The sequence below is a fragment of the Amborella trichopoda genome, chromosome 11 (genome assembly GCF_054954075.1).
Source record: "Amborella trichopoda isolate Santa Cruz 75 chromosome 11, AtrichopodaSantaCruz75HAP2 v2.0, whole genome shotgun sequence".
Taxonomy (NCBI): domain Eukaryota; kingdom Viridiplantae; phylum Streptophyta; class Magnoliopsida; order Amborellales; family Amborellaceae; genus Amborella; species Amborella trichopoda.
This window is the reverse complement of record NC_142346.1, coordinates 8104101-8131554: the sequence shown is the minus strand read 5'-3', so window position 1 is coordinate 8131554 and position 27454 is coordinate 8104101. Positions and strand designations below refer to the sequence as shown.

General features: G+C 39.6%; 1 protein-coding gene and 1 long non-coding RNA gene across 6 annotated transcripts in view; both read right to left on the bottom strand.

Annotated features, from left to right (window-relative positions):
• Positions 1–9695, bottom strand: part of LOC148779719 (uncharacterized) — a 39030-nt gene extending 29335 nt beyond the window's left edge. For both annotated transcript variants that reach the window (XR_016045066.1, XR_016045065.1), the window contains exon 1: positions 9434–9695. This is a non-coding gene — a long non-coding RNA (uncharacterized LOC148779719). The remainder of the gene's footprint in view (positions 1–9433) is intronic.
• A 10614-nt stretch (positions 9696–20309) lies between these two features.
• Positions 20310–27454, bottom strand: part of LOC18444387 (cytochrome P450 97B2, chloroplastic) — a 61747-nt gene continuing 54602 nt past the window's right edge. For all 4 annotated transcript variants that reach the window (XM_006854560.4, XM_020673771.2, XM_020673772.2 and 1 more), the window contains 2 exons: positions 20841–20987; positions 20310–20727 (listed from right to left, as the gene is read on the bottom strand). In XM_006854560.4, the coding sequence (XP_006854622.2) occupies positions 20494–20727; positions 20841–20987 (381 nt within the window). In that variant the 3' untranslated portion in view covers positions 20310–20493. The remainder of the gene's footprint in view (positions 20728–20840; positions 20988–27454) is intronic.

The window sequence follows — 27454 nt, the reverse complement described above, 5'->3', positions numbered from 1 at the left end:
AAAGGTTTGGTAGTTGACATACCAACCTTTGCAGTTTGGATGGCTTTTGAGCCATCGACATTCATGTGCGCATTTGTACATGACCCATGGTTGAATTGAGAGTCATGTGCTCATTTAGGTGCACCATTGTGGGAGGAAGTCAGGGTAACTTTGAGGTTGCCCATTAAGATGGAGGTATTAGAAGAACCGGCCATGAGAGAAGAAGGGGTGGTGTTAGAGCCACTTTTGAGCTTGTGACTGGTGGAGGACCCACCAGTAACTGGGTGAGCATGCAGGGTGGCAATTTGAGAACCGCCCATGTAGTTGACACCAAAGGGCCGGCCTTTGATGTCAGTAGAGAAGAAGCGAGGGATTTGAGGTCACCTCTCCTAGTTAGCTCGAGTTTGAGGCCGAATTTGAGAGCTAAGTGACCATTCGATAGTAAAATGGGAGCAAAAGATTAAAAAATCATGCATCCCAAAGGTACATTTGTGAGTATGGGGATGATGAAATCCCCAACTCGAATAGTAGAGGAGCAATAGAACTCCATGGTAGTTTTAGTTTTTAAAGAAGAGTGAAATTGGATATTTGTTAGAGAGTGAACTGAACCAAGTACAGGTTGGCTTATCCCCAGTGGAGTCGCCAGTTCGTCGGGGCCTGGATTGGACCGGATCACGTCTGACCCCCTATAAGGACCACAATTTTCTCCCAGTTCAGGGATGCGCTCGGCGATGGAGAGTGAAACAGAGGCCTAGCGCCATTTGGAGCATCGTTGCGCGTGTAATGGGGTAGCACGGTGTGTGAATATGGGCAGTGCCGTTTGCGCATCGTCGCACGTGCTGGTGGTAATGCCACGTGCGACAGACCCAGTGCCGTCAGTGAAGAGAAGGAGAGAGAAAAGTCAGTGCCACGTGTGAAAAGTCAGTGCCGTGCGTGAAAAGTCAGCACCACGAGTGAAAAGTCAGCGCCGCACATGAAAAGTCAGCGTCGCGAGTGAAGATAGGGAGGAGCATCGCCGTGTGTTTAATGAGCATCGACGTATGTGAAAGAGGCCTAAAGCTGCCTGGGAAGGGAGAAAAGGAAGAGCAATGCCATGCACGAAAGGCATCGCCATGAGTGTAGCGTCTTCTGAAGCATCGCAACACGTGAACTTAGAGCAGCATTGTTTGTAGCATCGCTGTTTGTGAAAGCAGCAAATGAGAAACGCCGTGCGTGAAATGAGCGTAGCGCCGTGGCTGTTTTGGTTAAGCATATAGTTGCCATACGAGCCAGTGTCATGTCGTACTTGTCAGCGTCGCACCGTATCTGACAGCACTGCGCATGACAACGTCAGCCACAGTGTTTTTCAACCACCATGGATACATAAGCCCCTCTCCTCCCCTTTCTAACGTCGTCTCCCTCATTTACAGACTTAGTGGGAGTTGATTGCTGCCTTGAGAAGCCTATGTGTGGAAGACTTGAAGGAGGCCACCTCATAAAGCATGAGGGCACCCGTGAGTGGAGTTTGGAGACACAGTGAAGGACATATAAGTGGGTTTAGTGTAGTGCATCATTTCACTTCATAGGATTTAAATTTAATTTGATATGAAGAGCAAAACGATAGAGGGAGGTGTAGGACTATAAATGATTAAAAAGGGGCTTGAATGAGTGATTGAGCATTGAGGAATGAACTTGATAAATTTATAGAGTAGTTTCTTTGTAAAACTTCCTTTACTTATTTGACATGAATAAGGCTTGTGTTGGGTTTTACTTTGGCTTGTGAAATGGTGTGTGCCATTGGGATAGCATGTTAAAACGTGGGACAAAAAGGGGTTTTTCAACAACTATGAGGGTCTTTGCCTTGGGCATTTCAGTGACCAAACGATGCCCTAATCGGTCTTGAATAAAAGATATGCGTGCCTATTTTAAGTTTGTTTTTTATACTAGGCTAAATTTTTGCATGGATCAAAAGATATGCCTTAAAATGTTGGGGCATGTCACTACCCACAGTAGAGGTAAATTCCAGCAAGTGTGACTCTTTTTGTGCCACATTTTTTGCCTATCAAATGGTGTCCAAATGTTTCAAACTGCTACCATTTGAAAGATTAGTGAATAAGCTTAAAGTTGCATACTTCAAAGGTTTTGAAATTCCCCACAGATTGAGAGTTATGCCCCCAAATGCAAGGGCACATCATTGTCCACTGTGTTATCTTTGATAAGTGATAAGTGTGAGTGTTAGGTGGAAAATCTTTCATGTGAATACTATCATATTGTGAGGAGAGTGCCATGCAACCATGCGATATGTGATGATTGATAAGTGCAATACTAATGTGATGATTTCATGACAAATATCACATGATAAGTGCCGTGATGCTACTGATGATGTTTAAGCATATATGCCATGTAATAGCTCATGTAATGGATGCTTTATGCTAAATGCTATAATATTCTATGACTGCTGGATATTTCCGAGTAAGACCCAAGCCTTGCATGATGAAAAATCAAATTGTCTTGTCACAATTATCTATCATAGAGCACCAATTTAGCATGAATGAACTGAATGCTTGAGCATGATAAGCTGCCGTGATAATAACCACTATGCGATGGGGTACCCATCAGTAGTGTATATTGTTTTACTGATACTGTTCTACTAATGCTACCCACTAAGCATTGGGGCACCCATCGGTGGTGGAGGCAGCTATACTGAAGAAAGTGATGCCAGCTATATCCCCTAACATGCTGAATGACAGGATACAGTTAGGGGAAACTAAAATGGGAGGATCGTACCCCCCGAGATTTACTGAGATGAGACTAGTGACTGACGCCTTGCAAGGTAAGTGCCTATCGAACCCCCAATGCGCGTTGGGGGTATGAGGGCATTACGAAGTGGATTCACCCACTTGTCATTGCCCTCCCTCCTGGGAGATAGTAGAGGTCCTAAGCAATAGGATTGGCTTAGCCCGATGGATAGAGCCTCTACTATAGGCGTAGGTGAGTTAGGAAGTGAGTGGGTAATGTTTGAATAGTGATTGTGAATGTCGATGATTGAATTAATTGAATGATAACTACTACATGGATTAAATGCTTATAATTGATGCACTGATCTGACAATTGATTCTTCTGACCGCTGCATTCAAATTCCGTATAGTTAAATAAATTGTTTATGGTTCATGAGTAGGCTCATTATTGATGCATAGCACTTAGACTTACTTACTGGGCTGTTTAGCTCACCCCTTTTCTCCCTCCCCTCCTTGTAGACTGATAATAACAGGTCAAGAGTTGTAGCAACGGGGATTCTAGTAATAAATTGAAGCTGGACGTCTTGGAGGCGGGATCTAAATCTTGTATGTGGTTGGGAAGTCCAGTCCTAGATTTTGTTTATTGCATGAACCTGTAACTTTAGGCCCTGATGCCTTAGACTTGAATGTAATATTTTTGGAAGAATGTTATGTAATGCCCTTTTGATTAATGTATGGAGCTTCAAATTAATCGCTTGCCCTGTATTTAGAAATATTGATGTATTTATCTTTCCATGATTTGCTTTGATTACTGAAATAATGGTGTTGAGTTCACCCCCACCTAATTAATAGACACTACATCAGGATCACGTTGATCACCTCCGTCACCTGCGGTAAGGCGATCGGGGGCGGGGTCGTGACATCCCTTCTCGAGCAATCGCGTGGCCTCACGAGGGTCGCTCACGCACCTCATGGTGTCACCTTTGCGGATAAGTGTGTCCAACTTGTGAGAAGATTTGAAATAACGGTTAAAAGATGAACAATTTTACCTACCTCATTGTGGTTGGGTTCGTGGGATAAGCCTGAGCAAGTACCCTCCAAGATCAATTCACGAAAGCCCTCCGGTTGTCTAACAGCTCGGTTTGGACACGGCTCCTTCTCGATCGTCAATATCTTGTCTCATATTCTTCTTTCAATAAACTACCAATGAAGCTTGTGTAGACTTCTCTTGAACGTACCTCTTACTGAATGAGTTGCTTTACGACGGTTTAGTAAAAGGTGAGAAGAAAAAGTATCTCACAACTGGAACACTATATGACCGGGTAGTTAGAGCAGTTCGAGAGTCAGAACTCTAAGAAAAACTAACTTAGAATGACTACAACTCGAGTAAATGAGTGCAAGAGCAACAATGCCTCTTACGAACACAATTCATTGTATGACAAGGTAGTTAGAGCAGCAATCATAGAATTAGAACTCTAAAATATTATCTCAGAATGTCCCCAGGTTAAGCATTTTCAACGATGAGAGAAGCAATCAATGAGATAAGGGGATAGAATGACAAATATGGATGGTTAGGTGCAAGTGCAAAAATGTGTAAAAGGGGTAAGAATATGTAGAAAAAGATAAGAAAAAATAAATGTACAGGTGTGAGAGAGGGACGTGGGTGAGTGATGGCATAGGCGCATGTGGAGATGCACAGAGTTGAGCGCGAGTAGAGGTGCAATGAACTAAGTGCGGGTACGAGGGTGCACAGAGGACGCTGGTACGAGGGCGCTATAGAGAGAGTGGATACGAGTGCACTGCAAAGAGTGCGGGCAGGGTGGTGCACTGTAGAGAGCGCAGGTACGAGGGCACAGGTACAAGTGCGCGTAGAGCGCAAGTATGAGTGCGCGTAGAGAGCGCGAGTATGAGGGCATGTGGAGGGCGCAAGTACGAGTGCATGTATAGCATGGGTATGAGTGCGCATAGAGCATGGGTACGGTGTGCACAGAGAGCGTGGGTACGAGGGCGCGTAAAGGGCGAGGAAATGAGTGTGCGTAGAAGGCGGGTACGAATGCACATAGAGAGAATGGGTATGAGAGTGTATGCAGAGCGCAGGCAGAAGGGTACATGTGGAGCATGGGTAGAAGGGTGTATGCAGAGCGCTGATAGAAGTTGCGCGTAGAGCACGGGCAGAAAAGATGATAGAAGCAAAGAAGGGAACTAGGCCCGCCCTTGGCGCAGGTCTATGACCTCAAGCAAGAAAGAATGACAGAGGAAGAAAGAGAAGGAAGAAATAAAGATAGGAATGCATGGGCCCGCCCTGAGCTTGTTCATGTAAGAGAGAGAAGAATGAGAGAGAAGGAAAGGGGAGAAAGAAGGGAAGGGAGGAGAGAGAGTAGACCTATGGTGTGTGTGTGTGCCTAAGTACACCTCCATGAGTCTCCTTGAATGCACGTGAGAGAGAGGGTTAGGGTTTAAGTGTAAGGTGTGGTGTATGGGTATGGGATGAGGTGTAGGGTATGGTGGTTATAGGGGGGATAGTGTATGGTGTACGAAATGAGCTAGGCTGGAGTAGGGAATGGGTTGTGGTGTATGGTGGTCTAGGGATATTTCTCTCTCTAACAAATGTTTCTCTCCTCTCCGTTTGGTCTTGAACGTGTGAGCAAAGTAAAGAGAATGAACTAAAATTCACACTAAAATGCTCAAATGCTACAAATGAATAGCACGAATTCAAAGAGAGTTCAAAGACCCCAATACAAGTGACATGGGAAACCACTAAACAAGGGTGGAATGCTCAAAAGTACATAGAATTTTCAAAAATTATAAGATTACTAAATTAAATTAATCATCACATAGTTAGACCAAATGACCAAAATACCCTTAAGTACTTTTCAACAAATGGCAAAACCATCCCTCCGTGAGGGGCCCCTTGCCTTAGCTTATCTTCAAGAGCTTTTTCGGACACCTATGATGGTAATTCAGGTGATCAATTGTTGTAGAATCAATGCTTGTACTTTAGTGAACGTTTGATACCCTTTAATTGTCTTGAAATGAATTTTTAGGAATAACCCAAAATTCGGCCAAGTCCATAAACTTTGCAATTCGATCGAAAAAATATACCTTTCTTCAACCTTGAAATTTGTATCATCCGACTTCCGATCATAGATAAAATTGTCCCAAACTGTAGCTCTTTGACACACGGTCGCAACATACCCGTATTTGCGATGATCCGGCATCAGGATCTTGAGCTATGGCCTTTCAAAGATTTGAATGTTGTTTTGTATAAATTTTGCATTTTCATGTTTCTGAGCACATCTTCTCTCTAGAAATTCTCTCACATCAAGTCACGCTAAGATGCGTGCCTTATATCAAAATGATCGGGTCATTAAGATCTAGCTCGTGTCCAAATTGAGCTTAATTAAAATAAAAAATAGTAAGATATGATCATTTGAAAATCTTCCCAAAATGAGAAGACACAGTTTCTGTAAATTGAAACTAGTCCGCTGAGGCTGCACCGCAATAGCGTAAAACCCACTCTTTTATGGTAAGTTAGGCCCATAATACTCCCTGAGGATTAGATTGAGACAAAATTTGGTACTTGGGAGTTTTTGACGTTTTGGATCTAATGGCAGTGGTTTGGTACTGTTTTGAAACCCAAAAAATAGGGCTGTAGTTGTTGGGTCCACTTTAGCATGATAAGAACTGTATTTGAAAACCAAGCTTCTTCTTGATCATATCAAAACTTTATCAGAATGTAAGGAAACTTTGCTAGTGTCCTTTGGGCATCCCAAACTACCATTTTCATGCCTTTTGAAGCCATTCCAATACTTCTTTAGAGGTTGCCAAGATTAAGGCTTTTTTTTGCAGTACTTCCATGGTCTGGCGGTGTCCAGGGTACCAACAGGACCAGGTTACTACTGGCTCTCCCTTTATTCACCTCGGGAATATAAGCATGTCAAAAATGAAGCATAACAAAGAAATCCAGTTTTTCTCATGTTTATATATCTTGAGGTCAAGATGATCGATTTGAGGATTTTCTGGAATCGAAACAACATTTTCTAGTGAATTTTTTAGGTGTGCATCAATTTAATTGTTTAGGACCTCAACCTTTTATAAATGTTTTCCTCATTTAAGTATACAATAAAATCTTATACTTTTTGTACAGTATGGTCACAATCACCCCTAGTCATTAGATGCAAAATTAGGTGACTAGGAGGCGTACCTTTAACTACCCTCAAAGTGAAAGAAAATGTCTTTTTAACATAGCAGCATGCCCTTAACCTGATGATTTCTTGTCAAACAGCTAAGGATGATGATAATATTCTTATATCAAAAACTGATGGTCTTGCATAAAAATCGTTGTGTCAATCATTTTATTAGATTTATTTTATCAATTCAATTGTTGGTATCTTCATTCAGAATTCAATTTCTACTAGTAAGCGACCAAAGTGCGACCATTGCTTCGAAGTTGTCCTACCTTTTTTTTTGTGAAATAAATAGGTCAACCCGTTTTCAGTTTTCTTGGATAGTTCAGTGGTAGGTATCAAACTTGTGTAATATTATGTAATCTCATTCAATTACTAGTTCACTAAAAAAGTATTGCTTCAAGTGCATAAAAGCTTTCTCTGAAACCCAATTATTCCTAGAACAATTTTTTTCTTTGCTTATTTTATGTGACAATATAAAAAACAATACATGAAACTTTTAAACATTTTTTTCAATTTTTTACAATTAGTTTTTGGGATTTTTTGGGATCTTTTTACCCAAATTATATTTTTCAATAAAAATCGAGGCACTAATCGACCGATTTAGTCAGAATTGGTCCAACTAATCGAATAGGGCCAGGACCGACTAGTCAGCCCGATTCGTCCTTTAGAACACTCCTCTATACTCCCTACTCCCTAATCCATACTCCCTACTTCCTAATCCATACTCCCTACTCTCTACTCCTTATACCTATACTTCCTACCCCGTACTCCCTATCACCTAACCCCTACACCACACCAACCTATACTCCTCTCAAGGTGCCGGTCTCCCAACCCGTCGGTCTCTTCAACTTAAGTGTCGGTCTCCCGCGTCGCTATTCGCTCCCATATAGGTGCTTCTCTCTCTCTCTTCTCTTTCTCTCTCTCTCTTTTTCTCTCTCTCTCCGCACTAGCGGCTTAGTTGCCGGTCTTGCTTCTCTATGTCTTTCTCCCTCTCTCCCCCCATCTCTTCCCCCTCATACCGACGACCTAACCACCAGTCTCCCACTCTCTCTTCCTCCCTTTTCTCTCTCTATCTCTCTCTCTTCTCTCACAGATGGCATAGTCGTAGGTCTCCCCCTCTCCCCCCCCCCCCCTCATTCTCTCCCTCTTCTCACTCTTTCTTTCTCTCCCTCTTCTCACTCTTTCTTTCTCCCTACTCTCTCTTTCTCTTTCTCTCTTACTCCCTCTTTCTCTCTTATCCCTCTCTTTTTCTCTCTTCTCCCTCTCTCTCTCTTACTCTCCTCTTCCTCTTTCTCTCTTCTCTTCTTTCTCTCTTACTCTCTCTTCTCCAACCCTTCTCTGATTTCACTTCTTTCCTATCCCATTCTTCTACCTAGCCCCACTCTTTAAGGAGACGTGCATGGGTCATGCGATAGGGTGAGAACCAGTAAGCACCCTTAACAAGTCTCTGGGGTACTTAGACGTAGTGCCTAGTACCTTTATCGCGACTCAGGTTTTGCTTCCTAGGGAAGGTGACACTAGAAAGCTTGCAAAATTTATTGAGCGGTGTCCCAACAACCTTAACTCATCCAGCCCAATCTATCGAGCTTGAATCCATCTAGCCCTCACTCTTTAAGGAGGCTTGCGCCTAGGTCACGTGACAGGGTAAAACCTAGCAAGCACCCTTAACAAGTCTCTAGGGTACTTAGGCCTAGTGCCTAGTATCTTTGTCCTGTCTTTAGTATTGCCTCCTAAAGGAGGTGATGCCGGAAGGCTCGCGGATTTTATTGAGGGGTTTGCCCTCAACCTCGACCCAACAAGCCTAGCCTCCCAAGCTTTTAACCCACCCAACCTCGACTCATCCTTATCGCAACAAATTTCTCAAACAAGCACAGCTTTTTCAAAGCCAAAAAGACTAACCAAGGGCCTTCAACCCGAACCATTTGATCATGTGCAATCAAGCAAGAAAGTGAAGGAGTTGGGCTTCAAACCCAGCCCAAGGACCGAGGGTGTAACGACCCAAACTTTCCCAACAAGCGAAAGTACGCACGGCGGTGAGTGAGTGTGTGTGGCGGTGAAGAGAGAAGAAGAAGAGAAAGTATGCATGAAGGTGAGAGAGTGTGCACGGTGGTGAAGAGGGAAGAAGAACAGAAAGTGTACATGGCGGAGAGAAAGTGTGCATGGCAGTGAAAAGAGAAGAAGAAAAGAAAGTGTGCATAGTGGTGAGAGAGTGCGCACAACAGTGAAGAGAGGAGAAGAAGAGAAAGTTCACATGGCGGTGAGAGAGTGCGCACAATGGTGAAGAGGGAAGAAGAGAAAGGACGCACGGTGGTGAGACAGTGCACACGGCGGTGAAGAGAGAAGAAGAAGAGAGAGTGTGCACGGAGGTGAGAGTGCGCACGGCGGTGAGAGAGTGCGCACAGTGGTGAAGAGAGAAGAAAAAGAGAAAGTACGCGTGGTGGTGAGAGAGTGCGCAAGGCGATGAAGAAAGAAGAAGAAGAGAAAGTGTGCACGGTGGTGAGAATGCGCACGGCGATGAAGAGAGAAGAAGAAGAGAAAGTGCGTTACACTGTCGAGCCAGTGAATGACTCATGGATGCCACGTGCTTACTGCATGCTGCCACAGCTACCACCTATCAAACTGCATGTCACTGAACTGCCACATGGCAACCCCAAGCTGCCACCTCACACTTTTGGAGTACATAAGCCTCTCTCTCTTTCCCTCACGCCATGTTCTCACTCTTACAAGCCAAGCACTTAGCATTTGCAGCCCCCTTTTCTAACCTTTGTTGGAGCCCAAATTGAGGAGCTTGAGGAGTGAGTTGTGGGAGGAAATCTGAGAACACCATTGCACACACAAGGTAAGTGGGTCAACTTTCTTGTAGGTCCTTAAGGGTGGATTTAGCATGAATTAAGTATAAGAATGAGCATGAGTAGATGCATGAATAGTGGATGTACGTGTACACTGTTATACCATGATTTTCAGCACTTTAGCTTGCCTTTGCATGCCCAAGATGAGGATCAAATCTTCCCTGCTTTCTATGGAAAACCTGTGATTAAGTGCTTATATGTATCTAATGGTAAAAAAAAAGGTTTTATGTTAAGATGTAGCATAAATTTGGGATTAATTGTTTCTCATTTAGGATAATGCTACAACTGCACTGTAATTTCCAAGAAGGTTCTATGTTTTTTAATCTACTTTTGACCTATCAAATGAGGTCCAAATGACCTTAAATCATTGTCATTGGAAATATATATGTGTCTAATAAAATATTCATGTTTAAATCTTGCTCAAATTCTGTATGCGTGAAGCGTTATGCTTCAAAATGTGAAAGAAGGTTATTGTTGACAGATTTAGTAAAATTTCAAAACTAATGTCTCTGTTGTTACAAATTTGGCTAACCAAATAGAGTCAATTTTCTTCTAAATCACTGTCATTTGAAAGATATATGAGTATGCTTGAAATCACATGTTGAACACATTTCAAAATTTCTCCTAGATTGAGAGTTGTACAATTATTTACGAAGATATGTCATCATAGATAGATATCATAAAAATCCAGAACCATTACTTTGGTTGTCACGAACGTTTGGATGCCCAAATGGAGTGAAAATATTCTCAAACTGCCCTTTTTTGAAAGATAAATATTTGTACTCGAATTTTGGTTTTGGAAATACTTCAAAATTCTGTATAGATTGAAAGCTATAACTATGCTAAGTAGGACAGGTCACTATCCTAACTGCACAGCAGGTTTTAGATGGGATGCCTCATTTTTAATGACATTTTTAAGGCTAAACGGTATCCAAATTCTTTCAAACCACCCCCATTTGAAAGATATGCATGTCTAGTAAAAAATTGGTTTTGGAACCATTTCTTAATTCCAAATGGATCGAGTATTATGGCCTAATTTGTGATAGGACATCACTGTTTGAAATTGCAGAAAAAAAAGATACTGCGATTCTGTTATATGTGCCATGACCGCTACGCAATGGGTCCTCCATTGGTAGTAGATACTGTGATTCTATTATATGTGATTCTATTATATGTGCCATGACAGCTATGCAATTGGTCCTTCATTGGTAGTGAATACTGTGATTCTATTATATGTGCCATGACCACTATGTAAGGGTCATCCATTGGTAGTGGATAATGTGATTCTGTTATATGTGACATGACCACTACGCCATGGATCCTCCATTAGTAGTGGATACTATGATTATGTTATATGTGAGATAGTTATGTGTGCCCTGACCTCTATGCAATGGGTCCTCCATTGGTAGTTGAATTTGTTATTCTACTGTACTGAAAACTGATATCTGTGATATGATCACTACGCAATGGATCCCTCATTGATAGTTGGGTATACTATACAACGACTCCTATGATCGGAGTTGAGTCGAGGAGTGACTATGAATAACATGGTGGGTCGCGCCCCCCAAATTGTTATGGGCACCACACATTGGACCCTCCAATGGTAGTGTAATACCCTCTCGCCTGAAGGCGTAAGGAGATGGTCGTGTCTTACAAGGCCTCAACCTATCAAAAACCCCAAAGCACGTTGGGGATTGTGTGCGTGAGTGAGGACATTACGAAATGGGACCTCCATTTGTCATTGTCCTCCCTCCTTAATGCGGTTAAAAGTTCCAAGTACATTATTGGCTTAGCTTGATCGATTTGGCTTCTACTTCAGAAGTAAATAGATATGTTCTGCATGTCTGACTTGGACTTTCCATGTGAACATCTGACTTTGACTGTAATAAGTATAGATGTATTTGCCATCTCGAGAACAATGGATACTCTAATATCTGAATGTTACTCTCTTTATATACGATAAATATATATATTCTGATGCACGATCCTACTCTGTGATGCCGGTATGAATTATGTTGAACTGTAGACCATGTTATTATGTATATGCATGTAGGTGGGAATGCAAGGGCACCAGTCTACTTACTGGGCTTTTAGCTCATTCTTTTTATTTTTCCACCTGTGTAGAGTGTTAACCGACCATCCTTGAGGGGGAAACTAGACAGTGGTGGCAGGCGGCTGAAGCTCAAGACTGATCAAGGAACGTTTTGATAGTAGGTGTCGGGTGGCTGGGCCAAAATGTTGTTTTGATGTATACTGTCTTGTTTATGACAGGCCGGAAGTGCCTTGGACGGAATTGTAGAGAACCTTTGGAGATTTTATATGTACTTAATGGTTTTAGTTTGTGCAGTTTTATGTAGCTTGATGAATGAGTTTTTATTTTCTTTCATAGTTTGCTTTGATTCTGCATTTCTACACATGTTGAACGACTCCTACCTGAGCGACGTTTGCGACCTCAGGTCGCGATTCCACACTCTATCGCTCTTTGGCTGAAACGGTAGTTTGAGGTACTGCATTGTACGAATGAACGATGGAGAAGACAAGTACAAAAGACATTTGAGGTACTACATTGTACGGATGAACAAAAGGTCAGATTGGGGACCTTCATGCTAGAAGGGGATGATGAGCACTGGTGGGGCTTAGTAAAGCAATCATGGGAAGAGTCAGTGACAAAAGTAAGCTAGGGAAATTTTCTAGAAGCCTTCAATGAGAAGTACATTCCTAACTCTGTACAGGAAAGAAAAGAAGTAGAATTTATTGAGCTGCAATAGGGGAACCTATCAGTGGAGCAGTATGCAGCCAAGTTTACTTAGCTTTCAAGATATGCACCACATATCATTAATATTGAGGCGCGGAAAGCGAACAAGTTTGAGAGAGGCCTCAGGTCCGATATAAGGGGAAGGGTGATATCGGCAAACCTCAAAACCTTCACCCCTTTGGTAGATCTTGCCATGAAAATTGAGAGGGACAGAGAAGAGTCGTGGTTAAGAAAGGAGGGAAGAATGGGGCCAGCCTAGTTTGGGAACCTTAGGAGGAAGACTCGACCACCTCCAAGGAAAAATTTTAAGGGAAGAGATAACCAAATGAACAAGAAGATTCAGAAGACCTTGCCGGGCAACATAAGGGAGAACCAGCGACTAACATGTCCATATTATGGGAAGGACAATCACTCTGCGGCTAAGTGCCGAAGAAGGGCAAGAGCATGTTTCAGATGTGGTAAGTCTAGGCACCTGATCAAAGACTATCTGGTAAAAGGGCCAAAAAACTGACCTAAGACTCAAGGTCCGGTATTTTCTCTCATAGAACGAGAAGCCAAGGCATCTGCCTCTGTAATCTGAGGTACGCTCTTTATTTGTTGCATGGAAGCTAAAATTCTGATTGACTCTGGATCTTCGCACTCTTTCGTTGCACATCACTATGCATGCCACATTAATGCTAGACCTGCACTTCTTGACTGGACTTTGGTAGTACGCACACCTATGGGGGAATCTTCAGAAATTGATATTGTTTATAAACACTGTGGAGTCTTGCTTGAAGGATGTGTCTTAACTATATACTTGCTAATGTTAGACATTCAAGATTTTGATGCTATTTTGAGCATGGACTGGTTGTCCACACATCATGCTACAGTAAATTGCTATGATAAAACTGTAACCTTTAAACGCCCAAATCAATTTGAGTTGAACTTTGTGGGCATTAAGGATATCTCCCCTCTAAACCTTATTTCAGCCCTTCGGGGTTCTCGCCTGTTGGCCAAAATATGTGTTGGGTATTTGGCCTATATAGTAGAGAATCGGGAATGTCCAGTCCAAGTTAGAAGAGATACCAGTGGTGAAGGAGTATCTTGAAGTTTTTCTTGAGGAGTTGACCTCTTTACCTCCAATCAGGGAGGTAGAATTTGAGATAGATATTGTTCCAGACACCGTTTCCATCTCTAAATCCCCTTATAGGATGGCCCTAACCGAATTAAAGGAACTAAAAGAACAATTGCAATAGTTGTTGGAAAAGGGGTTCATTCGACCCAGTGTGTCACCTTGGGGTGCAGTAGTCCTATTTATGAAAAGGAAAGATGGGTCTTTAAGGATTTGTATAGACTAGACAATTTAACCAAGTCACTGTAAAGAATAAATACCCCTTGCCTAAAATTGATGATCTTTTTGACCAACTTCAAGCGGCCTAAGTGTTTTCTAAGATTGACCTTCGGTCAGACTATCATCAATTGCGGGTCAAGGAAGAAGATGTCCCTAAAGCCGCATTCAGGACTCAATATGGACATTATGAATTCTTGGTAATGCCGTTCGGGTTGACCAATGCTCCGGCTGTCTTTATGGATTTGATGAATAGAGTTTATAGACCTTTTTTGGATGATTTTGTGGTGATCTTTATAGATGATATTCTGATATATTCAACGAACCTGGAAGAGCATGGGCAACACTTAAGAATGGTCCTCCAGACTCTAAAGACGAAGAAGTTGTAGCTAAATTGGGGAAGAGTGAATTTTGGCTTCCGCGCGCAGCCTTCTTTAGGCACGTTGTATCTAAGGATGGGGTCGCAGTTGACCCTTGTAAAATTGAAGTTGTACTTCAATGGAGAAGACCGACAAATGTGAATGAGGTCCGCAGTTTTTGGGACTGGTATGATATTATAGTGCTTCATAGAAGGGTTCTCAAAGATAGTGCTCCACCTAACTCGCCTAACCCATAAAGAAGTGAAGTTTGTGTTGACAGATGATTGTGAAATAAGTTTTCAATAACTGAAAAAGAGACTGACCATGGCCCCAATACTAGCCTTACCCGAAGGGAACAAGGATTTTGTGGTTTATACTGACGTCTCTCATAAAGGGCTTGGATGTGTGTTGATGCAACGAGGGAAAGTCATAACGTATGCTTCCAAACAGTTAGAGCCGTTCGAGAAAAATTACCCAACTCATGAGTTGGAACTTGAGGCTGTAGTGTTTGCCTTGAAAATCTGGAGACATTACCTCTATGGGGCTCAATTTAAGATATTTACATATCATAAGAGCCTCAAGTATCTATTTTCTCATAAGGAGTTAAACATGAGGCAAAGAAGATGGATGAACCTACTAAATGATTATGAATGTACTATCAATTACCAACCGAGCAAGACCAATGTAGTAGCAGATGCTTTGAGCCAAAAGCCCATGGTATCAATGGCACATCTGATGATTCGAGAGATAAAAGTATTAGAAGATGCAGTAGAGTGGCACCCAACCCTACCCCTTAGTGATGAGGTAGGAATGATTGCTTGTATGAGGATGGAGCCCCAGCTCTTTCAATAGATTCGAATGGTACAAAAGGAAGTGGCACAGTTTGTCTGTAAGTGCTTGACATGTCAGCAGAAACCCGTCGAACTATTGCAACCTCAAAAAATATTTTCTTGATTCGAGAGAGAATCAAGACTACTCAGAGTCGGCAAAAGAGTTATGCTGATAATTGAAGGAGAGATCTTGAGTTTGAGGTGGGTGATCAAATTTTCTTGAAGGTATCGTCAAGGTATTATGAGATTCGAAAAAAAATGAAAATTGAGCCCACGATTTATTTGACCTTTTGAAATTCTTGAAAGAGTTGGGAATATGGCTTAGCGACTTGCCCTACCACTTGAGTTGGCGAATATTCATGACATGTTCCATGTATTACTGTTAAGGAAATATCAGTCGGACCCGTCCCATGTTTTGAGTTATGAACCAATTTCGATCATAAAAGACTTGATTTATATTGAACGACCGATTGAAATAATTAACAGGAGAATGCAAGTGTTACGTAATAAAGAAATTCCTCTAGTCCGTGCGTTATGGCAATATCACTCAAATTAAGAATCGACATGGGATCGAGAAGATGAAATTCGGGATAAGTACTCCGAGTTGTTTGACTAACTAAGACACGATTTTGCGGACAAAATCCTATTTAAGGAGGGGATGATGAAACGAACCAGACTTTCCTTGCAAGAGAAAGTATGCACGGCGGTGAAGAGAGAAGAAGAAGAGAAAGTACGTACGGCGGTGAGAGAGTACGCATGGCAGTGAAGAGAGAAGAAGAAGAGAAAGCATGCACGGTGGTGAGCGAGTGCGCACGGCGATGAAGAGAGAGGAAAAGAAAGTACGCACGACAGTAAAGAGAGAAGAATAAAAGTGTGCACAACAGTGAGAGAGTGCGCACGGCAGTGAAGAGAGAATAAGAAGAGAAAGTGCGCATGGCGATGAGAGAGTGCACACGGCAGTGAAGAGAGAAGAAGAAGAGAAAGAGTGCACGACGGTGAGAGAGTTCGCTCGACGGTGAAGAGAGAAGAAGAGAAAGTGCGCACGGTGGTGAGAGAGTATGTACGGCAGTGAAGAGAGAAGAAGAAAGAGTGCACACGGCGGTGAGAGAGTGCGCAAGGCGGTGAAGAGAGAAGAAAAAGAGAAAGTATGCACGGCAGTGAGAGAGTGCGCACGACAGTGAAGATAGAAGAAGAAGAGAAAGTGTGCACGGCAGTGAGAGAGTGCACACGGCGGTGAGAGTGTACACGGTGGTGAAGAGATAAGAAGAAGAGAAAGTACGCACGGCGGTGAGAGAGTACGCACAACGGTGAAGAGATAAGAAGAAGAGAAAGTGCGCTACACTGCCTAGCTTGTGCATGACTCATGGATGCCACTTGCCTACTGCATACTGCCACAGCAGCCGCCCGTCAAACTGCATGTCACTAAACTGCCACAAGGAAACCCCAAGCTGCCACCTCACACTTTTGGAGTACATAAGCCTCTCTCTCTTTCCCTCACGTCATGGTCTCACTCTTACAAACCAAGCACTTAGCATTTGCAACCCCCTTTTTTAACCTTTGTTGGAGCCCAAATTGAGGAGCTTGAGGAGTGATTTGTGGGACGAAATTTGGGAACACCATTGCACAGACAAGGTATATGGGTCATCTATCTTGTAGGTCCTTAAGCATGGATTTAGCATGAATTAAGTATAAGAATGAGCATGAGTAGATGCATGAATAGTGGATGTATGTGTACACTGTTATACCATGATTTCCAACACTTTAGTTTGCCTTTGCATGCCCAAAATGAGTATCAAATATTCCTTGTTTTCTATGGAAAACCTGTGATTAAGTTCTTATATGTATAATGGCCAAAAAAAAGGCATTATGTTAAGATGTAGCATAAATTTGGGATTAATTGGTTGTCATTTCCAAGAAGGTTCTATGTTTTTGTAATCTACTTTTGACCTATCAAATGAGGTCCATATGACCTTAAATCACTGTCATTGGAAATATATCTATGTCTACTAAAATATTCATGTTTGAATCTTGCTCAAATTATTTATGCATGAAGAGTTATCCTTCAAAATATGAAAGTTTAGTAAAATTTCAGAACGGATGTCGCTGTTGTTACGAATTTTAACTGACTAAATGGAGTCCGTTTTCTTCTAAATCAATGTCATTTGAAAGATCTATGAGTATACTTGAAATCACATGTTGAACACATTACAAAATTCCTGCTAGATTGAGAGTTATACAATTATATACGAAGATATGTTACTGTGGACAGATATCATAAAAATCCAGAATCATTACTTTAGTTGTCACGAACTTTTGAATGCCCAAATGGAGTCCAAATGTTCTCAAACTACCCTTGATTGAAAAATACATGTTTTTATTCGAATTTTGGTTTTGAAAACACTTCAAAATGCCTTATGGATTGAATGTTATAACTATGCTAAGTGGGACATGTCACTGTCCGAACTGCACAACAGGTTACAAACGGAATGCCTCCTTTCTAATGAGCTTTTGAAGGGTCAAACGGGGTCCAAACGCTTTCAAACTACCCCCATTTGAAAGATACGCGTATCTAGTGAAAATTTGGTTCGGAACCATTTTCGAGTTCCAAATGGATCGAGCATTATGGCCCTGTATGTGATAGGAAGTCACTATCTAAAATTGCAGAAAAATAGGATACTATGATTCTATTATATGTGATTCTGTTATGTGTACCATGACCGCTACGCAATGGGTCCTCCATTAGTAGTGGATACTGTGATTTTGTTATATGTGATTTTTTTATATGTGTCATGACCGCTACGTAATGGGTCCTCCATTGGTAGTGGATACTGTGATTCTGTTATATATGATTCTATTATATGTGTTATGACCGCTACGCAATTGGTCCTCCATTGGTAGTGGATATTGTGATTATGTTATATGTGATTCTGTTATGTGTGTCATGACCGCTACGTAATGAGTCCTCCATTGGTAGTGGATAATGTGATTCTGTTATATGTGATTTTGTTATATGTGTCATGACCGCTTCGTAATGGGTCCTCCATTAGTAGTAGATATTGTGATTCTGTTATATGTGAGACTATTATGTGTGCCCTAACCACCTAACCACTACGCAATGGGTACTCCATTGGTAGTTGGATTTGTGATTCTACCATACTGAAAACTGATATCTGTGATATGATCACTACGTAATGGGTCCCCCATTGGTAGTTGGGTATATTGTACTTCAACTCTTATAATAAGAGTGGAGTCGAGGAGTGACTGTGAATAACAGGGTGGGTCGCGCCGTCCAAATTGTTATGGGTACTACGCATTAGGCCCTCCAATAGTAGTGTAACGCCCTCTTGCCTGAAGGAGTAAAAAGATGACATTGTCTTGCAATGCCTCAGCCTATCGAAAACCCCAATGCGTGTTGGGGATTATGTGCGTGAGTGAGGACCTTACAAAATGGGACCACCATTTATTATTGTCCTCCCTCCTGAATAAGGGTAGAAGTTTCAAATACAGGATTCCCTTAGCCTAATCGATGTGGCTTCTACTTCAGAAATAAATAGATATGTTCTGCCTGTTTGACTTAAGCTTTTCATGTGAACATCTGACTTCGACTGTAATAAGCATAGATGTATCCGCCAACTCGAGAACAATGGATACTTTGATATCTGCATGCTACTCTCTTTATATACGATAAATATATATATTCTGATGCACGATCCCACTCTGTGATGCCGGTATGATTTTTGTTAAACCGTAGACCATGTTATTATATATCTGCATGTATGTGGGAATGCAAGGGCACTGATCTACTTACTAGGCTTTTAGCTCATTCTTTTTATTTTCCCATTTGTGTAGAGTGTTAACCGACCATCCTTGAGGGGGCAATTGGACAGCGGTGGCAGGCGGCTGAACCTCGGGTTCGATCAAGGAACGTTTTGATAGTAGGTGTCGCGTGGCCGCAATGTTGTTTTGATGTATATTGTCTTGTTTATGTCAGGCCGATAGTGCCTTGGACATAATTGTAAAGTACCTTTGGAGATTTTATATGTACTTAATGGTTTTTGTTTGTGGTTTTATGTAGTTGGATAAATGAGTTTTTATTTTCTTTCGTGGTTTACTGTGATTCTGCATTTCTAAACGCGTTGAGCCACTCCCACCTGAGTGACGTTCGCTACCTCTGGTCACAATCCCACACTTTGTCGCCTTCCGACTAGTACGGTAGGGGTTAGGGGGCGAGGTCGTGACAAGGGGACTTTTCGCGTGTACTCTAAAGCACTGGGATCTAAGAGGGCACGTTCATCTAGTTGCATCCGCCCCCTCTATAACCAAGTAAGCCTTACGTCAAATCTTTCTTTTCTTGGTTCGAACCACACACACCGCACTACCCAAACCTTATCCTGATGGCCATCGGGTCACCCTCATGTATACATATGCACGCACTCGAGGGGCACGGGACACATTTTCTTTTATGTTTCAGAAACACAAAAAAAGGAAGACTTTGAGGTTTTAAGAAATGGTTTTCGCAAATTGACAAACCAAGGCCGACCAATGTATAATAAACTCCTCTCCTTGCTTTGACATCAATCTACACGTGTAGGCTTCATCAACACCACTAGGATCCAGACTAGTCAATGATAAATACTATGAATAGAGACCAGGCAGTTGTCTTTTCCTTGAATGTTAACATTAGGTCTTCTCACATTGACTAAACCCTTCCTTGAGAATTCTTTCACTCCAGGACCACTCATTCCCTTAGCCACATTTGAATCAAGTCTTCCATCCAATAAGACTATTGAAGTAACTCTATCTTTATTATTTTCGATCCACGGTCGAAAAGGAGAGAGGATTAGCAAGAGAGAGGAGCCACAACATCAAGGTTTTGAGCCCAAAGTCAACAATGTAATCAGTTTTTAACACTTAAAAGTTTAATATTTAACATTTAAAATAAATTAAAGCTGCACCCTTTGACTTTAACACCTCCGTCATATGGGGAAAAAAGCACGTGGTATCAAATAAACCATTTGTTTTATTTATTTTTTTACGTTTGTTTAGACTTTGCACATATCTTTTCTAATGTCTAACATCTTAAAAGAATGAAAGTTTTACCCCATAGGTTGGATCCTCCAACATGTGGTCAAAAAAACAAGAACGCCACCTAGTCATTGTAGCTTTCTACTGTTAAACATGAAATTAAAGAACCACCAATACCAACCGAGAATTGGCATACTAACCAACGACTCCTGATCCGGATTGATAAACTATTGAACATTGATTGAAAGAAATTAAGGAACTAGAGCTTCGAGTGCTTTCGTCATAAGGACATTACGATTGAGGAGGTCAATTAAGAATCTAAAGTTAAATACAGGTACATAGCCATCATCACTTCCGGACAATGAAACATGAGAGAGACATTCTCATTCCATTTACCATTTCAAAAGACCAAAACAAATGGCATAAAAGAATTACGTAATATAGAAATAAAAGCAGAAGCTACCGGTTCATGGCATTAGGCCTCCTTTTCCTTAACTTGCACCATAGGCCATCTTTTGTATGGATGGTGGCCCCAGTGACTGCCTCCATAGATTCTGGGGGATCCCTCAGCTCTACATCAAACCTGTGCAGCAGCAATGCTAGTGCAATCGTGGACTCCATGAGGGCAAATTGGTCTCCCAGGCACTTGCGTGGTCCACCACCAAATGGGAGAAAAGCGAAATCTGAGATGATCTGTGGCATCATGCAAAACACGGAGATATCACTCTTCTAATACAAGGAAAGCGGTGGTATTTGTGAACTTCATGATCTCAGCTGTGATGTTGGGTTCTTAGTTGGGAACTAACCTCATTTGGGTATAAGGCTCCAGGGCTTCGCTGTGGATCAAACCCCGCCCACCCTTCGACTTCACTTTTCTTGGGTCTCAAGAATCTCTCTGGCTCAAATTCATGTGGTCGATCCCAGAAATAGTGGCACCTGTGAAGGTTATATACCTGAAGGCAGGGAAAGACACTCACTACAAGTCATTTTTCAGATTAAAAGTTAAATAAGACTACATGATAATTGTAGCTTTGGAACATTTTAACTGAAAAATGATCAAGGTATGGTGCAAGAGGAGGATGATGTAAAACAAGGGAAATTTGCAAGTATAAGAATAATTATAAATAAAAGATTATTTTACCCAAGAAGATGGAACTGTGAAACATTGAAAGGAGACACTCGCATGAATATGAAGTCCACATTCTGAGACAAAGCACTAGAAACCTATTGATGACTCCATCATTAATTATATGGCCTAGCCATCTAACAACTAAGAATATAGGAGAAGAGACAAGTTCTATTGAAAAATTAAATAGGAAAAGGGTAGAAAACTAGAAAGTTCTTCAAAGGGAAGGAACCCTAGGCATGTGATATAGAGCACAGTTTTGACAATGCAATACACTTACTTTTATCTAATAGGAAATTGAAATACATTACTTGCACAATGGTTCTCTAATCATAGTTATGATTTTATATAAATTTCTGTTTCATATAATTCTAAACAAATACTTAACCCCTTCAAATAAAACTAGGCTTCATTGAAAAATGAAGTCAACGTTTTCATTGGTTTGTAAAATTTTCTTATTACAAGTTATTAACATTTTGAGAATATCACAGTTAAACAAAGGTAAGAGATGATTGTCATTGTCAATTGGATCCTCAAGGTTCACCTTGTTGAGAGCCTCAAGTCCATGAAGGCAATAAGAACACAGTTTTGTCCAAGAGATTCTTGCAATAAGATATGTCCTTGATCACAAGGACTCTAGCAGAACAATAAGTTTGTTTATAAACTTTATAGTCACTTGACTATCTTGATTCTTCTGAGCAAGGTCCATAAGTTGTATTAACTACCAATATTAAAAGTTCACCCGCCTTAGAGGCTCGAGGCAGGCCCTAGGTGCCTAGGCAAGCAGAGGAGCCGAGGATGGGGCTACTTGAGGTACCTGCCGAACCCCTACCCAAATAGGCCCTCATGCAGGGCCAAACAAGGTCATTTTGGGAGGTTTTCTAACCTCCCAAATCCTTGATTTGGTTTTCAGATAGAGAAACCCATCTAAAAACCAAGATTAAAAAGTGGTTTTCAAGGTTCAAATTATTTCATAAGAGATTGTGAGATCAAAGAGCGGTTAAAGGAGCTGCTTTTGCAGGTAAAGCTCGCCCAATTCGAGCCAACTTTTATTAGATTTTGAGGGGTTAGTTTATTTCTATTTTTTGTTTGTGTTTATTAATATTTTACAAGATATGGTTTCTTTTACTTTTTCTACAAATTGGTATTGGAGTTGGGTTTTGAGTTTGGATATGTTTATCATTTTTAGTTATTTTATTTTTTTAATATTCAATTTAGCTTTTTGTATTTTTTACAGTTTTGATTTCTTATTTGCACCTTTTGGCTATTGTAAAATTTAAGTATTACTTTGGGTTTCTTGATCAATTTTTTCAACACTCGGTTTTGGTTTAGACACTTTTTCCAATAAGTTTTGACTCTTGTGATCTTTTTTGTACTTTCAAATTCAATTTTTGGAAATTTTGGTTTTGTAAATTTGTTCTAGTATAGGTTTGGGATTCCTGATGGATTTTATTTTGGTTTAGTGATTTTGACTATACTTGGATTTTGATTTTATGATTTCTTTTACTACTGAATTTTGATTATGGAACTTTTGGTAAATTTTTCCTAGTATGGGTTTGAGTTGCATGATGACCTTTTTGGAGATTCAGAATTGGTTTTGTAACTTTATGTAATAGTGGGTTTGTAGTTTGTTTACTTCATTCAAGATTAAAGTATAATTTGTTGGATATTGTATGCATTCAAGTTTGAGTTTTGATTTGTTAAACTTTTCCCTTGATGCATCTGAGAAAACACACAATACAGAGTTCACTTTAGACATAGCAGACAAGTGTATAAAGCAGGTGGATGAACAATATATCATTTGGGTAGTTACAAATATGTGTAGCTAGAATGTTAGTTGCCACACCATTGAGGGAGGAGGCAACATAGTTTTTGGATTCCATACAAGAGGCATTGTATCAAGCCCGTACTTGAGGCATCAGTAAGCTAAAAATTATTTACTTCAACGACAAAGAAACGAAAACCCTTATTGCTTCCATGTACAACCACACTCAAATACTAGTCATGATGAGGAAATTCATTGAGAAGAGGGAGTTTATGAGGCCAAGGGTGAAGACATTTGCAACTTCTTATTTGCCTCTTAAGCTCTACTAGTAATATGCACGTACATTGCACATGTATTAAATATTACTTACTGAAATAAAATTCTAATATTAAAATAAAATTATCAAAAGGCATATTCGATCATAGAGAGTCTATAGAAAGAGATTTTTTATTGATCCATCTTCACATATGGGCTTCTATTAGATAATAATCATTTTTTTTATATTTTAATTATTAATTTTTAGTAAATATATAATTCACTTATAAGTAGATATTATTTTGCAAAATAAAAAATAAAAACACAAAAACATATCACATAAAGCTTCAAAAAATGATTATAATTCTATTTATAACTTGAATTTTGAAGTAATTATGTTTCTAAAAATAATTTTAACTATATGATTTAGACGGAATGGCGGAATAGGATTCATGTAGTGGACCAAATAGTTGGGATAAGGCTGGACAATGATGATGATAAATTTCAATTATATTATTCACCTATGTAATTTGCATTTACATTACTTATTAATTTGTTTTTCTTTCTTTGTATTTTTAATTAATATTATACACTGATATAAATAAATTTAGTTTTACTTACAGTAGTAAATATATTTTTTACTTATAAGTAAGTACTATTTTGGAAAAGAAAAAAATCAAAAATATAAAAAAGAAAAACAGTAAAAAATAACTATACACAATTACATGTCATAGTAATTAATAATAATTTGTTATAATTTTGTAGTGATATATCTGCTAAGGGATTATACAAATTTAATAATATTTGGTAATATTTATATAAATTATATTACGTCACTTATTAAACAAATCTTATTGATAAATTCTTTTGCAGTAATAATAACTACAAAAATACAATAATTATTATCACATGTAATTGTGCATAGTTATTTCTGATATGCGTATAACCTAATAATATTTAACAATTGTTCTGATTATTTTTTTTTGTATAATATTCATTATAGTTTTATAATTACAATAATAATATTGTTAATGATATTGAAATAGTTGTAATTTTTAATATTATAATAGTTACATCTAACAATAATAATCATAATCAAAATCAAAATCATTAAAAATAATAAATTTTTTTAATATAAACAATTAATATACATAAGAGGATAGAGAGATAATACGTCGAGACTGAGGGAGAGTGATGGCGTACATGTGGGGGAGCGGGGAGGGGGGAGGGAGGCTTATACATTCTTTTAATGTAGGAGAGATAAAGATTTGATTCCCTTAATATAGGAGAGATAAAGATTTGATTCCCTTAATGTAGGAGAGATAAAGATGTGAGGGAATATATTGAGAGAGAAAGAATGGTGATGATGGTAATTGTGAGCATTAATTAATGGGTGTGGTTTCCATAAAGTGGCAATCTTTAAACAATCCAATTAAGGCACACCTTCAGATTTGATCATAACATATAATTTTGATGTAAAATATTCTTAGGATTATCTTAAAATCTATTTTCATATCTAATTATAAAATTTTAAACTTCAAAAATGGTTAAAATCAAGTAGATCTATAAATGAATGAAAATTTTGAAAATGGACGGTCAAGATAATGTGCTGTAAGATGCACTATTTCTAAGACTCAAAATCTTTTTTTTTTCATAATCATACGTCTTGATGTGAAGATGCTCAATTAGAGGGTTTCTCAACATTAAAACAACCTTTTCCGATGAATTTTTGAAGTGCATCCGTAGTTCTACATTTTAAGGTTGGAACCTTGTATAAAATTTTTCCTTAATTAATAGTTAAGGATAAAAATAAGATATGTACAAATAAAAAGGAAAAGTGAAGAAACAAAAAAAGACGCTTGGCGTGAGGGTCATCCACTCGCTTTATATATAATAATATAGTAGCTCACAAAGACAAACTCAAGGCAATATTTATCTCTAAACAATGGAGCAAGAGCAAGTGATCCAAGCATGCAACGTGATGTAGGCGGACTTCACATAGTGATTCAAGAGCTACCTTTAGGACTTCAGAGGCTAAATCAGCTTCTTAAATTTTAGTGTTATAGAGCTCATGCTATCATTTCTAGAATGGGGCATGATAATCATTCTGGAATCAGAGCAATAAAATTATGGCTTCCAGAAATTGCGGTATCCTTTCCACCCCCCTCCTCTTCTTCCATCAGAATGAATTTGTCTTACTATTTTATCAAGGACAAAGGTGACACTACTAAATTAAGTTGTAATTAGGGGTTCAAGTTATACTAGAATTACAATTTCTTGAGGTTCAAGCTAAGTTTCAGATTGTAAATATAAGTCATTATAAACTTTTTGCTTAAAAATTTTGGATTTTGTTAGGCATTCCCTTATATGGACCAAAGGACAATAGAAGCTTCGTGTGTAAGCATCAACTCTTTTATTTTCAATCAAATTATCCAAGTTTTTTGAGTCTACTATTTCTTTCTTCAATTTTGCATCATACGGTAGAAGAGCATGTCAATCCCAAAATGCCTGAGATGCTGAAGTTTGCATGACAATAGCTAGAGGAGGGTGAGGTGGTCATGCTAGAGGTGGTAGATCCAAACCTATACAAAGAATTCAATAATCTGATGAGATTTGAGGAGCTGGCGCAAGAGGTGCGTCACACCAGCTCTAACTGAGGTTCATCCATTCGTGATTGATGGGTCTGATTCTGCAGCGGTGAACCCGTTCAATAAACAGAGAAGAGAAAATCCCACATTAGAGGCTTGGTTGGTTTGGGTTCTTTAAGGGTAGGGTCGTGGTATTTGTTAGGATGTGATGCAAAGATCACACCTTATGGCCTTATGGTATTCTCCCTCTTGTTAAAGGGTATTTTTGTCACTAAAAATATACTTTTTTAATGGAGGCTGTTAAAAGGGTTTTGATAGAGAGAGAAACGTGTGTGGTGAGTGAGGGAGCTATTGTAAAGAGAAAAGGGAACTTTTAGAGAGAGAAGCTTGGGGTTGGAAATTGGGGGTTTTGCAACAAAAACCTAGCACCACCATTTGGGGCTCATCTTGGGTTGTTTTTGTCGGTATTTCTTTGCGACATCGGTGAATCGAAGAAAGGAGTCGATTGTAGGTGGTTTTGTGTTAGAAAGTTCTTTCGTTTGAGCTTCCTTGAGATTGTATGAGGTAACTCTACATAATCCCAATCTTGTAAGTTGTCCATGGACGTAGCCCATCTCGGGTGAACCACGTAAATGTATATGTCCCTCTGTAATTTTGTTTGTGTTATGCTTTGATGATTTCCCATTATACTTGCTTTCTTTCTTATTTATTTTTCCCAATTATATTGCAATTGTAATTGCATCTTGAGCGTGTTATTTGAGTGTTGAAATCATTATGGTCGAGTGCTCACCATCTAGTGGGATTTGAAATATCCCGATTTGCTCAAAAAGGGGAAATTGGGTTATCCCGATTTCACAAGTGGTATCAGAGCTCAAGGAATTAGTATAGTATTTTTGAGAAAATGGCATCTCACAAGTTTGAAGTGGTGAAGTTTAATGAGAAATATAATTTTGAAATGTGGAAAATAAAAATACAAGATTTATTGGTACATAAAGGGCAACACAAGGCATTACTTGGAAAAGATAAAAAACTGATCAATATGACCGATGATGATTGGGATGAACTCGATATGAAGGCACGGGCGACTATTCGCTTGTGTTTGGCGAATGACGTGTTGTTTAACATTGATGGGGAAAAGTCGGCAAAAGATTTGTAGGGAAAATTAGAAAGTTTGTATCAAACAAAATCTCTCACAAAATGAATTTTCTTAAAAAGGAAATTGTATTCCTTAAGAATGAAAGAGGGTACAAATGTGTCGGAACACTTGAATGAGTTTAATAACATTATTTGTCAACTTGAGAGTATTGGTGCGAGAATGGATGATGAAGATAAAGTGGTCACCTTGCTTTATTCATTGTCAGAATATTATAATAACCTTGTTACTATATTGAGTTGTAGTAAAGACGATTCTCTTGATTTGGGGTCAGTGTGTAGTACCTTACCTGCCGTTGACCTTCGAAAGAAGGCATCTTTAGGAAGTTTGGTCGAGTCATAGATGGAAGCTCTTGTGGCAAGAGGTCAATTGAATGAATGGGGTGGTTCATCAAGGAATCATTCAAGAAGTCGTTGAAGATTTCGATCAAAATCTAGAGGGCCCAATAACAAGAATGTGTGTTGGCGCTGTGGGAAGCCCGGTCATATAAGGAAGAATTGTTTTAAAAGAAATCGCAAGAGGTGAAAGGCCAA